This window comes from Zootoca vivipara, chromosome 5, assembly GCF_963506605.1.
Source record: "Zootoca vivipara chromosome 5, rZooViv1.1, whole genome shotgun sequence".
In the NCBI taxonomy this organism is placed as follows: Eukaryota; Metazoa; Chordata; class Lepidosauria; order Squamata; family Lacertidae; genus Zootoca; species Zootoca vivipara.
In genome coordinates this window covers 41,857,827-41,871,997 of record NC_083280.1, presented here as the reverse complement: position 1 = coordinate 41,871,997, position 14,171 = coordinate 41,857,827, and the positions used below count along the sequence as shown (strand labels likewise).

The following is a 14,171-nucleotide window of genomic DNA, read 5'->3' as shown; positions in this document are numbered from 1 at the left end:
ATACCAAACGATCACCCTGACGGAGTACAACAACAGATAATATACTTGTCTCTGATTTACTCAGTGTCAGGGACCTTAAGTTCTCTTCAGGTAATGAAACAGAGGACTCAAACCCAGAAGGGGACTGGCACATAGCACATGCCCCAGAAGTGCTGCTGCTTGATGAGCCTACAGGGCCAGCCACACCCAGCCGCAAAACTGGACAGAGATTGTAGCACTGCGATCCTCAGACCTTGCATTTATTTGGTGCTCAGATGGGATAAAACAAATCAAGTGTACTGCTGCCTTTCTGGAAGTCTGCTTGTTCATCTGCAGTCAGTTGTTGCCTTTCTACTGAGCTTCTAAATCATAAAGGGGGGAAATAGTCTGCTTTTTTTAAGGCTGCATCCAAACAGCTAATCAGGGCTCACCAACTTGCTTGTCCTGTTCCTAGAAAGTATGGGTCCAAATGGCTTTCTGCCTGGCCCATGTTTTCTAGGCACAGGTCCCAGAGGTTTTCTGTTTGCCTCACTGCTTTCCCTGGGAAAACCCACTTTTTAACACTGAATCAGAGCAAACATTTATCAGCAGAAAACCCAATTGGCGTTTGCACTGATTTAGTGGTAAAGATCAGGTTTTCCTGGGGGAATGTATTAGGAGAAGCAGAAGTCTGGATGAGCCCTCAGCCTGTAATTGTGGGAATCAATCTTACCACCTTTTTGTGCATTAGCACTAGGATGTTGAATTCCCAGTCCTTTGCACCGATTCATGACATTACTGGCCAACGGGAAAGGAAAAAGATAACCGCCACACCGCTTTTCTTCTCCTTGCTGAGAAACTATAAATACAATAAAGCCTTGCCACCTATGGCAGGTATGGTCAAGTCCTGCTCCGCCTGTGAGGTCATTCCTTTTTCTCTGAAGGTCAATTGGTTTCTCTTCTAATAGCACCATCCCATCCCACCTCCTTTGGAAAATGACAAGAAAATTACACTGGCATTAATCAAAACATCTTTAATATTTTAATACAAATACAAAGCTGTACACATGTGTGCAAAGTGAATAGCTGGTTTCATTTGGACCAGGATGCCAAGGCTGGGGTTTAACTGTTCCCAAAGACCTATACTGTTGACATAGGAGGATGCTTTAGGAGGAGTGTGCTACGTCAGGCCTCAATGTTCAGAATCCACACAGTCCATAGGGAGCGGCTGCCTGCAGATCACCTTGACTAATCCATTCAATTAGCAGGCAAGTCAACCAGCCAGCACAAGGGCTATTGCCCAGGTAGAGCAGCCATGGCACTTGGGGGAAGAGTTCCTCTCTCACCGACTAATTTCTGTGAAATATGCATTTTTGCTCTGAGGCCTTCTCTGGATAGGGTGCATTTCCGCTGCTTTCTCCTGGCTGACGATTAGCCACGTAGGTAGCCTGTTTTGTCAAAAGTCTCGAAGAGGGGATCTTCCCTGGGAAATGACATGGCAAGTGCTAGCTGATTCGCCATGAACGTAACAGGTGCCTCCGGGATGTTTTTTGTTTATTTTTTATGAATGACTGTTGACATTTCCAATGGAGCAAAAGAGGATGTGGAACCCTGAGAGCAGCTGGTCCTTCCAGGCTAGAATCTGTCCCTGCACTGTCCAGCCGGCCACTTTTTTATTTGGTGCCCCCCTCCCCCACATGTTTCATTTCTAGGGCTGAGGCAATGCACAGAGGGGTGGACCTGAGAGAAGCAGGTGTTCTTAATACAGCATGTGAGCCCCACACCAATCAGCTCCCCTCCCCCCACCAAGGATCAGGATGGGAGGCGGATCTCCAGGATGGGGGAAGATGACAGAAGGAAAGCACGCTGCTCTCTTGGCATCTGTCGGTGGCTAGAGAAAGTGGCGCAGCAGAAGGCCCTTGTACAAAGTCAGCCATTTCAGCAGAACACTCGGCTCTAGCGGTCCTTGCTGTGTTTTTGCTGTGGGCTAGGCCAACCCCAGTTCTAAATTACTTCCTTTTTCAGGCACTTTGGTTTGCGATAGCTCACGTAGCCTATGACGAGCAGGCACACCACCATAATGGAGCAGATGGCCATGAGGGTAATATAGCTAGACTGAGACAGCGGGTGTGTATAGGGTTGCTCCGCAGGGATCATGTTGGTGAGGTTCAGCATGTAGCCCAGAGTCCACCCGGCGTCGCTGCTGCCAATCTGAAATAGATACGAAAAGAAGAGGGAAGGGTCACTCGCAGCAGAAGCACAGAGGAACCCCTAAGGGAAGTGAGGAATGGGGGCATTGACACATTTATTATGGTTAATTAAATCTGTACACCACCCCTCATCCAAAGATCCCACCACGGAAAAGGCCTGTTCTTGTGTTGCCACCTTCCAGGCCTCTTGCAGGAAGGGTCTCAGATGATGCTTGATGAGTCTGGTTTGGTTCATTTGGGGAGAGGCGGTCCTTGAGGTATTGCGGGCCTGTATGCAGCTCCCTCTCCACCAATGAGGAAGGGGTGCTTCCCAGCCCTCCCACTCACCACCCCATGCCATTCCTGTCTCTGCATGCCAAGATACCTTCCCCAGGAAGTGGATGCCCTGCCATTTCTCCATGGTGAAGTTGTATCTCCGGCTGAGCAGCGAGAAAATGTAAGTCGCTGAGAAGCAGTATTCACTCAGGTACTTCTCCTTTACTGCAGGAAATTCAGCCTTCACCTGGACAGAGAGAAAGGAAGACAGTTTATTTCCAGGCATCTTCCTCTTCCAGATTTATACAACCGTAACTGAAGTGTGTTGTCAACCATGACATGAAGTTCCCTTTCATGTGTCAACAGAAAGAAAGATAAAAAGATAGATGTGATTTTGCTTTAATATTTGTATTCCGCTTAAAGGGGTTCACAATAATAGCATCAAAATTTAACAAACATTGCTATCACTCTCTCGGTATGTGTATATTCTTTGGTGATCACTGGTAGCCGAGTAAGATTGTCTTCCATGAACACGTATATATACTGGCAAAAATAGCTCTTAAATCCAGCAGATCTTGTGTTAGGACAAGTGAGGCTGTGGGGCTTCTCTTCTACAGCCAATTTGATTTTGGATTTGGTGCATCAAGCAGCGCTAATGCCAGTACCAGCTGGTGTGCTGGGGAAGAGCTGCACTCCCAACTACCCTAGTGGTGCAAATTGCCTAGACAGGACTGGGACAGGGCAAGGGCAGATCTGCCCAGGAAGGCTACAGCAATGCTAGTGTTGGGTGCGTGGCTCCACACCACCAAACAAACCACGAATGATGCCAGTTGGAAGCCACACCTCCTCAGAGTCAGGACTCATATTCCTCCCAGTTTGGAAAAATGACATACCTGATTCCAGGATTTGGAGCAGAAGTTCTTTATTTCTTCTGTTACTTGGTCCATAGGCTTTTTCGTCACATTTAGAAAGTTCATTACGTAGTAGAATGCAGAAAACGCCTGAAGAACAAAAGAAATGAACTTGTTTGCAAAAAATGCAAATGAAATGGAGCCCAGGGTTCTCCCTCCATCGGTCCTCACTAGTCTGGGGGGAGAGTTGGCTATGGGTTGTAGATAATGAACTCCTACTTCATCTATTCCGGGGCAAAGGATAGAAGGCTACAACTCCCTCGGCTCTCCATACAGACAGAACACCACGTGGCCTAGCAAACAAAGTCAATTGGGCTGCCTCCAGTGCATCTCTCTCACCAAAAATGAAGACATCTTTATTTTGAAAGACCTTTTATGCCTAACATCTAGGCTTATTGCTGCCATTTTATCTTCTACCCTGGATGATTTTAGGTGGTGGCGGTGTGTTAAATGCTCTTTGTTGTTTGCTTGTTGGCTGTACATGTACTTTTATGAGTAGGTGTATGGTTTCATGATTATGCTGTGTACATTACTTTGGGGTATGTTTAGCAGAAGAGATAGCTAATCTCTAGCTCACTAACTAATCAGTTGTTGTTATTATCAGCAGTTCCTTGCTGTCTCCACCATAAATGGCCCAATATTTTCCTGAGGGAAGGCAGGAAGCTGCTTTATACTATTGACTCATCTGGCTCAATATTGTCTACTCTGACTGGCAGTGGCTCTGCCTTTCACATCTTTGGGTGCAGGCTCCTTTTACCTGGAGATGCCAGGAATTGAACCTGGGACAGCCCCTCTTCCCGCTGTGAGTTCCCATCCCATCCAAGCAGCGCCGTCTTAAGCGCCCCTGTCGCCATGGTGCGCCGGATCTCTCCGGCGCCCTTCCGCCCCATTTCACAGCGCGGTGGGCGGGTGGGCACGGCGCTGCTGCGCGGCCGGGCAGGCACAGCGCGATCTCTCCGGCGCCCTCCTGCCCCGTTTCCCAGCACGGTGGGCAGGTGGGCGCCGCACGCAGCTGCGCAGCGGACCGGCGGACCAGCCGGCCAGCGGGCGGGCGCAGCTCGCGGCGCCCTCCTGGCGGGCCGGCGCCATGGTGCCCTGCGCCACCGGGGGTCTACGAAGAGCTGGCCCTGCATCCAAGAGCAGTAGACCCCATAGACACTCCCCATGCTTCATGCCCAGCAGGCCTTCTCTCCTGCTGCGCATGTAGCTGTTCTATGCCACTAAGTCATTTGTTGCTTGAACTGGGCGCTAATGAAATCCTAAGAAACATTCATGTTCTTGTATGGTTAAGTGTAGCTCAGCTGGACTTTGCCACCTAGTGGCAGACAGAGGAAGATAACAAACTGGTGCACCTAGCAGAGAAACCAAGCAAGATGTCAGGGGAAGAGTGAAAGAATCCGTCTTTCCTTTGCCTCCATCTAATTCCTGGTCACATATGGCTCCCAGGCTACTGTTTAAATACAAGCCTATACTAATGGGAAAGGCAAATTGCACTCCAAAAGTCCTTCCTCCAGGGTAAAGCCACCAGTTTCTGCCCTGGTGGAGAGAGGCAGGTGCTTATATGGACTCACCCCAAAATCCCCAGATACTGGAGGCAAGAAAACATCATTAAATGAGCAGCTGGAGTAAGGACAGTGGACAACATTGAAGATTTTCTCAATGCTTGTCAGGCACTTTTCATAATCTCCAGCGCCCTCAATTTGGAGTTGTGAGGAGCAGGGTAGGGTGATGCTTGGAGCTGTGCAGGGGCTTTTGCACAGGTTAGAAATATTAAGAGTCCTCTCATATCCTTGGTGGAAACATGGGTCTCTGATTCTGCTACTCGATGAGTCCTGCAGTGAAAAGAAGAAAAAGGGTGGATGGGCAGTTACACACACCGACAACTAGTTATGACACAAGACAACGCAAAACCTGGATATAGGCAGGAGTAGGCTCACAGCAAGTAATATCCATATTGTTACTATATTTGCTTTTTGCTTTTTTTTTTACTTTATTACCAAGTTAACAAAACAAAAACACCAACAGATGGACAGACGGAAGCATGTCAGGAAAAATATTGAAAAACATGCATGTAGGTCAGCCATTGGGAACCTCTGGACTAGGAGCTAATTTCGGCCAGCAGGGATCCTAATTTCACCTGCAAGGCTATTTTTCCCCAAACCACACTCATCTGCCCCACATTTGTGATGTCTGGCATGGGCAGGTAAACTTGTGGCTGCCAAGGAGCAATCAGGAGCTTACATGGCATTCCTGATTATCCCTTGGAAACTGAAGCTCTCTAACAGCACTGAGTGGAGCTGACTGCAAACTCTTTTGAAGCTGTCTGTTGGCAGATGCCATTTGGATTCAACCTAGAGGTGGACATTTGTAGAGAAGCTCTTCAGACAGTTTTTCTAGCCTGCAGAGGAAGAATGTCCATTTGCAGGTAGACAGGCAAAGTGGGACGGAGCATCTGCAGCAATCAGCTGATTGGTGCTGAGAACAAGGCACTTTAAACTTGTCACCTCAATTCAGAATGATGCCAAAGTGGCCCAAGAGTATGGGGGAGGTGGGATCTGCCCAGCGGCTGGACAAGGTTCCCCACTCCAATGTAGGTTGTTAAGTGAAGAAGTCATAGGTGCAGTGGGACAAGTCTGCTTAGGTAGACAGTGCAAGTCAGTCTGCTGTTCCTCCCAATGTTCCTGTACAGCTTTGACCTTGCCACCACCCTGCTTCACCTGCTCCTGGTTTAGTATGATTGCAACAAGAATAATCTTCAGATTGATGAAAGCTGGACACAACAGGCTTTTCAGCTGGGCACGCAGTTTAAGAGTCCCCCCAAACTTACTGCGATATCTTGGAGCAGCTTGAGCCGGAGTGCTTGGTCCTTCCCGTAACACAGAAAGCTGTGTGTATACACAGTGTACTGTTTGCCGTAGAGATAGAAGTTTGCTGTATCTGCTGGCGACTCCAGCGTCTCCTGGTCTGGTACGAAGGTGATCTGTGTAGAAGCTCCCCCAAGGTCCAGCGCCCCTATGGTTCCAGTTTTGAAGAAGATGCGGGGCAGGAATTTTGGCCAGATAGACTGCAAAAAGAGCACACCAGATGGGAGGAAGCTGCATGAGCTTGTCAAGGGACAGAAGATCCAGCTTGTGGGAAACGTGGCACAGGATGCAATCCAGGAAAATGGAAGCATGGAGTCAGGCCAATCAGATGGTTAGAGGTGTGCTAGCACAGGGAAGAAGTGGGTTAGGAAGGAATAGACATGTTGGGAGAAACCAAGGATCATTCAAGTATGATATACAGTATGGGAAGGCCAACAATAGTTTGTTTATATTGCAGGGGGCGGGGCGGGTTGGAGACTTCTTAACTCAGCATGCTAGTAAAATGTATTTTAGCAAAGAGTCTTGTGGCACCTTAAAAATTGAAGCCCATTTCTTCAGGCTTCTCGTCCACAAAAGCACATGTCACAGTCAATCTGTGCATCTTTAAAAAGTGGCACAAGAAGATGCTTTGTCATATTTGCAGCAATGCATTATATTTCCATTCTTAACAATTGTTTTGGAGGTTTGGATGCCACTAGAGTCTTTTCTTTTTCTTGTTCTTTTTGTTTACAAGAGCCATGATCCTTTAGGGGCAATCTTTTGAGGGATATGTGCTGCTTGGTGGGCAGGTACCAGAGTCAAAAGGGGTGGACTTTCCCTTTCCTTCTCTCTCTGCCGCTTCCATCCTCCCCACTCCTCTGCCACCAACATGAAATGAGGTTGTAGGGCACATGCAGCCCTTGGCCACAAGTTTTGCCGTCCCTGCTGTAAGGAGTCATCACTATTAAAAATGGAAATACACCATGGCCAAGCTTCAGGGAGCAGTGTTTCCTTTCTGACATGGCACGTTACCTCTTTGAAGTTGCCCAGCAGGTAATTAATGGTGATCCAGCCATAGGCACCTTCTTCCTCACCAGCGAGGATCCTGGCACCCTGGAAACGGAAGGGGTATGAGCGCAGGGTCTCCTCTACTGCAGAGAGGACACTTTTAGCAGTGTTCTCGTTCTCCAGTCTGCATGTAGGAAAGAGGGAGAGGAGTTACGTTATGCTGTCTTATTATATTGTATTTTTATCATTCAGCACTGCCCTGGAACCTGTTTGGGTAAAGAGCAGTTCAACAATTTTTTTAAAAATTAATCTGCCAGCGTTCCCTGCTACTTCAGGCCAGATGTCTGATAGTTCCATTTCCTTCTTTGGCTTTTTAAAAGTGCATGTTGGGAAGTGGCCAAGAAATGATATAAGATGTGCGTGTTTGTGACAATGGATAAAGCAGATGCTTGGATATGACATGCAAATTATGAAGAATGACCTGAGAGGTTTGCAAGGTGCAGATTTTACTTATATCTGGCTTATCTAACATTGTTCGAGGGCAGGCACCTCCAGCCCTTTTCTGGCTCCTTCCATACTCCTTCCATGTGATTTTAAAAACAGGAGCAGACAAAAATGTATCACGGAATCATAGACTTGTAGAGTTGGAAGGGACCCAACAGTCATCCAGTTGAAGCCCCTGTAAGGTGACCCGGAAACTACAATTAATCCAGAATGCGGCAACTAGACTGGTGACTGGGAGCTGCCGCCGAGACCACATAACTCTTGAAAGACCTACATTGGCTCCCAGTACATTTCCGAGCACAATTCAAAGTGTTGGTGCTGACAGAGGGCCTTCTTGGTAGTGGCGCCCATCCCGTGGAACACTCTCCCATCAGATGTCAAAGAGAAAAATAGCTACCAGACTTTTAGAAGACATCTGAAGGCAGTCCTGTTTAGGGAAGCTTTTAATGTTTAATAGATTATTGTATTTTCATGTTCTGTTGGAAGCCGCCTAGAGTGGCTGGGGAAACTCAGCCAGGTGGGTGGGATATAAATAATAAATTATTATTATTATTATTATATAATCACATTTAATCATAATCAGAAGCATCCTTCATTCTATTGCACACATAGCTTCTTGACCAAGAGCACCTGATACACCAGGAGGAAGTCTCGCCTTCATAATCTTCGTAACTATTGCAGCGTTAGCACTGTGGATTGGGCACAGAATAGCTGTGTGAGTGAATGATGGCCATTATGGAGATCCCGATTTAGCCAAAGCTTATGGCAACACCTCTGGGCATCACAATGTAGAATAGTAAGTGAAGGAAATGGAGAGATGGTGCTCCTTCCTGCGCTTGCTTTTATAAGCTGGGGGTCCAAGCACACAGAGCAAATTAGGCAAGGGGGAAGCAAACCACTTTGCATCAGTGTGTCCAGGCAGAGATACACGTTCCGGTTTGAACTGTCATCTATATGGACCAAGCTGAGCAAACAACAAGGGACTGAAGGCAGCAATGACATGCTTGTGAAATGCAGACACTGCGCAGTGCCAGTATGTAACTAAATCTTCCCAGGGGTGAGAGGAAGAAAAGACAAACTGGGCCAAGTTTGAGTATCCCTGTCAACTCCAAAGAAGCCTTTGAAAACTGTCATTTGCGATCTCACCCCTAGTGAACATGATATTTCAAAGAGTGCAGATTGTATCCTTCTTTGTTACCTCAGCAGCCGCATGCCAGCTGTTGCCCCCAAGTAAACTGGCGTCTCTGGGTGTTTCTCTTTGGGTACTATCTCCTTTGCCTTATCCATGCAGTGCCTTAGGGGGACACCAACTTCTCCCACACGGTCAGCATATCCTGAGATTCCTGGACCTGGGAGAGAAAACGCAGAACTTTTGTGAGCCAGTTTTAGCCTGGAGTTAGTCTGGAGTGTGCTGTGTTCTGTTCTGTTCTGTCCTCTTCACTCCACTATCATTTCATCATCCTATTAGCCCCAACTTCCCCACTTTCTTACCATCCACTTCACAGACATGCACCTGCTGCACAACTCCTGTGTCATTCTCCTTCTCTGCCGGCCATTCATATACATACAAGTTAGTGTGAGAAGAACCAGCGTCCAGCACAATCCCATACTGCAGAAGAAACAAAACCACAATTTTGCTCAGTAAAACTCAGCATATTGGGAAGATGTGATGGAGACGCATTTCTGTTTATGCACTTAATTGCAATTTGTTTCTACTACCGTAGCTACCATAAAAGCCAGGTGTTTGTGTGTGTGTGTGTGTGTGTGTGTGTGTTTTAAGCAAACATACCCCTCTCATTTCCTATCTTTTTGCAATCAATGTTGTATTTGCAAATAAATTAGATTCAAATCATTGCATCCTTTAGATTTGCAAATATGGCCTATCTGGGACCTTTTATAAACTCTTGAGTGATCTGCTCACATGATTGTGGTTTCAGACACAAGTCCATGTGTGCTGAATGTAAGATACTCAGGGCTACAATGAGAAGCCATGGTAGGTTTTTAAAGACACACCTGTCTCTGGACCTAGAGACATTGAGAAGGATAATTTTACGTGCAGGAATTACTAACAGTTCCACTGATGGTTTTTTGTATTGTGACCAATAGGAAGGTATTTGACTTGACATGGGAATAGGGCAGGATAAATTCTGCAGCAGAGATGTTTGGTAGAAAAGATGAATCAACCAGACCATAAAAGCACAGCAGGGAGGGGGCACGAAGAGTCGTGGTATCTTGTAGCTCAAGAGCTCGAGCCAGTGCTTACAAAACCTTAGAAATCTGGAGCAAAAGTGTTTCGTTATTTCTGGATGAAATTTGAAGGCACTCTTTACTCTTCTATTCTGAAAAATACATATATCTTTTCGCAGATCACACATAAGAAGAATGGACCAGGTATCCTTCTTGCAAATGCAGGTTATACAGGTGAAACTCGGAAAATCAGAATATCGTCAAAAAGTGCATTTATTTCAATAACGCAACTTAAAAGGTGAAACCAATATATGAGATAGATGCACGACATCCAAAGCAAGATATGTCAAGCCTTTATTTGTTGTAATAGTAATTATTTGTCACTAGGCGGGTCAATTTGGAATGTAATTAATGAAATGTAATAGCGATGTTTATATTTTTTTTAATTTTGGTATTATTGTAACTATTTGTTTTATTACTGTGGAATTTCCAAAGGAAAGCATATGTAAAAATAAAAATAAAAAAATAAGTTGCATTACTGAAATAAATGCACTTTTCAATGATATTCTAATTTTCCGAGTTTCACCTGTATTATTCAAAGTTGCTTCCTGGTAACCCACCCTCCTCTTTGCCCAGCCAATCAGGACACAGGTGAAGGAGCCTACTTTGTGGGCAATGATGAACCTTCTGGGATTGCCCCGTAGCTGTAGAATGGATAGCATAAGAGAATCCTAGCGCATCCTTGCTCCCTCCCTCAAAATGTTGCCACTACCGGTAAACTGATGGAGAAAGGAAGGGATTATTTCTCTTCCAACCTGCACGGGGAGTGGTAGATGCATCCAACATGCTTCATTTTTCACATTAGCCCTTCCCACACTGCACTAGTGCAGGGAATCACTGGCCTAAGCCAATCACGGTGCTTCCACAGGAGGCTCTTCTGTGACTTACCTTTCTGTTCTTGGTGGCAGAACTGTTCTGCGTGACAGCCACAGTGATTAAAGCAATTATAGCCACTATTAAAAGAAATCCCATGGCAGCATATTTTGGATGGAAACGCTTGCACAGCTTGGCACCTGCAATCGCAGCAAAGTGAAGACGGCATTACAAACCACACAGCATAAGAACGCCTCTGTTGGATCAGGACAAAGGCCCATCAAGTTCAGCCACCTGTTTCCCTACAGTGGCACCAGATGCCTGCAGCAAGCCAACAAGCAAGCGGCATATGAGCACCGCAGTCCGTTCCCATTCATTGATCCCCATTGCAACTGGGGATCTATTAATCTAATCCCATTTTACAGCATGCCTAAGTTGGTGGCCACCACCACCTCTTGCGAGAGAGGATTCTGAAACCTAACTAGGCAATTTAAGAAGAAGCACTTTCTTTTGTCTTTCCTGAATCCCCCACCATTCAGCTGCACTCTGGGTTCCAGTATTATTGAGAGCTGGAGAAAAACTTATCTCTACCCTCGTTTCCCACACCCTTTTTATGCATCCCTTTTGGTGGTCCTCCTTGCTCACCATTTTCTTCTAAACTAAAGAACCCCACTCATTGTAATATTTCTTCATAAGGAAATTGTTCCATCCCCTTGATAATTTTAGCCACAATTTCCTGCACTTTTCCCACCCTTTGGCCAGCTATGCCACAAGGCTGATTGTCACTGCCTGATCTGATGCAGCTACAGAAAAGGAAGCAATCCCACTCCTCTTTGATGCTGGAACACAGCACGGCAAAGCTTGCCAGGAATCAGCTGCCACTCACCCCACTGCTAGTCCAGATGCTAGATCTCTGCCCAGCTGCACAAGCCTCTCTGGCTCTGCTTTTATTTTTGGTCTCTGCGTTTCTGCAGAAGCTATTCCTGGAGTTCTAAAATTCCACAACAAATCAGTTCTGGGCTCTCCACGGGCTCCAGTCTGATTATACTGCTGCCAACAATTTGAAATGGATGCAAATTCCGCCAGAATGACTTTCAGGGACTGAAGCACATTCAGTGAATGCAGCACTGTCATGGGTTTTTGAAAATCCAAAATAAGTTAAATGGTTATGCTTTATTAACTTAACACTTTATTTGTTAATAAGTATACTTCACACTTATTATAATCTTCCTTTAAGCACAAGCCTAAAGATGGGAAGAGTGATTCTCCTTTCCTCCTATAGAAGTTAGAGCTTTAATGCAATAGAACAGGAGTAGACAATGCGGCACCCTCCACGTTTTGGACTACAACTCCCATAATCCTCAACCAGCGTGACCAATGTGTGCTGTAGTCCATAACATCTGAATGGCACAATATGGCTACCCCTGCAGTAGAACAACTGGTGTGTGGTATATTTAATAAGTATCATTTATTTTAACCCAATTGCAAAATACTGACTGTTAGAGCATGCTGTTGCAACCTTAGATACCAAGCATATTGTTTTGCTAGCTGGCAAAGAGGAAATAAAAGTTGAAAATAGAAACCATCAACAAAAGAGGAAGGTGGTCTTAGTTGGCTTTTAAAAGCTTTGGTTATGAGTTTGCTGTCTGAATATAGTGGGCTTATCCACGCTTCCTCTTCTCCTGCTGCTTCCCCTGGGAAAACTACTCTTTAGTGCTCTTTTGGAGCAGATCTATTGAACATGGAGGCTGTTGTAAACAAAATCTGCCCTTATTCCCTTATGGGGTACACAAGAGCCCTTACTGAGTCCTTTGTAGGTTCTCCATTGGTAGGAGAAAATAACAGAGGCCAACCAGAAAATATTGAGAAGCAAAGCAGCTAGTAAGCTTGATCTTTATTGAACTGCTGCAACAGGGTGCTCCCTCTCACGCAGGAGAAAAGAGGAGGATGACCCCAAACCAAAGCGTGCCTGCCCTTACATAGACATTTAAATTGTCCACCCTGGAGTCCAAGACCACCACTCCATACATCATACATACATCACAGAAAGGGTGTAGCCCAAGACCACCACCCCAGATACATCATACCTACATCACAGAAAAGGCGGTCTACAACAGAAATTTGAATGTTGTTGTTTTTCCTGTCTGCAAGGTTATCTGATAATGCCTTATCTGATTGCCTTTCCTGGTAGTTTGGTCATTTCTTTGAGATGCTAATTACTCAATTCCTGAGACAATGGGAAGGTTCCTTCACCCCCTCCCTCCTTGCAGAGAAACATTTGGTCAGTTTGGGAGTCAAAATGGTTTCAGGACTGTCTTCCTGTACTGTTTTCATTCATTGGTTTATATATTTATGTACATGTTTGCCTTGTACATTTATGAACATTTATTATATATCAAAGACCTTAAAAATCTTATAACAAGGCAAAGAGAAAGGAAGAGAGGTGAGATACCTTCCTGAAGATGAATAACCATGGAAGGATCTCCCTCCTCATAGGAGTGCCTGCTTCTTGCTTATACTTGGGCTATGCATGCATTTTTGTAAATGAAGCAAATACTGTACACCATTTCCCTCAGTGCTCTTTCATCCAAAGGAAACTCATAGTGCAAATCTACATCTGTCTGCACAGAACAAAGTTCCACTGAGTTCAATGGAGCTGACTGCAGGTGTATATAGCAGCCTTCTGCAACCAACTGGCCTCCAGATACTTGGGACTGGAGGGCATCTGGAGACCAGCAGGTTGAAGAAGGCTGTGATATAGGATTGCAAGCAGATCCCGGTTAGTGCTGCACCTGGAATGGCTCGCTATGCAAAGCAATAGCGAGAGTACAACATTATATAGGCTACAGAAGCAGAAGTCCGTTGAGAAAAAAGATCAAAAATAACATGCATACGTTACCAGGCTGAGAGGGGAAATACTGAAATAAATTCTCATTGCAGGTAGGTAGCCGTGTTGGTCTGAGTCGAAGCAAAATAAAAAAATTCCTTCAGTAGCACCTTAAAGACCAACTAAGTTTATATTTTGGTATGAGCTTTCGTGTGCATGCACACTTCTTCAGATACACACCATTCTCATTGGTTATCCTAAAGGTATCAGAGCCACCTCTGTTGGTTTGGAGAACCTGGGTTTTATATTAGCCACAGCTTAGACCCAGCAATATTACAAAGTCAAGACTCAGCATGTGTTAAGTAATAAAAGAAGAGAGAGCCTCTGGGTATGGTTGAAGGGCCTCTTTGCTGCACTGAAAGAGAGTTGGACTTGAGGACCTCTGAGGTGCCTTTATAACCACTAACTAACCCACCACATGGGGGATGCGGTGGGTGGTGCTGTGGGTTAAGCCACAGGGCCTAGGGCTTGCCGATCAGAAGGTCGGTGGTTCGAATCCCTGCGACAGGGTGAGCTCCCGTTGTTCGGTCCCAGC

At 45.7% G+C, this 14,171-nt stretch overlaps 1 protein-coding gene across 4 annotated transcripts in view; it reads right to left on the bottom strand.

Annotated features, from left to right (window-relative positions):
• Positions 1-596: 596 nt before the first annotated feature.
• Positions 597-14,171, bottom strand: part of ENTPD1 (ectonucleoside triphosphate diphosphohydrolase 1) — a 38,542-nt gene continuing 24,967 nt past the window's right edge. The window contains exons 2-10 of one of the 4 annotated variants that reach the window (XM_060274670.1): positions 10,825-10,949; positions 9,181-9,298; positions 8,888-9,038; positions 7,210-7,369; positions 6,162-6,398; positions 4,906-5,166; positions 3,317-3,424; positions 2,533-2,670; positions 601-2,169 (exon numbers count right to left, since the gene is read on the bottom strand). In XM_060274670.1, the coding sequence (XP_060130653.1) occupies positions 1,963-2,169; positions 2,533-2,670; positions 3,317-3,424; positions 4,906-5,166; positions 6,162-6,398; positions 7,210-7,369; positions 8,888-9,038; positions 9,181-9,298; positions 10,825-10,949 (1,505 nt within the window). In that variant the 3' untranslated portion in view covers positions 601-1,962. Of the gene's footprint in view, positions 2,170-2,532; positions 2,671-3,316; positions 3,425-4,905; positions 5,167-6,161; positions 6,399-7,209; positions 7,370-8,887; positions 9,039-9,180; positions 9,299-10,824; positions 10,950-14,171 lie in introns of all 4 variants that reach the window. The other 3 variants (XM_035133513.2, XM_060274672.1, XM_060274671.1) reach the window with 3 other exon arrangements.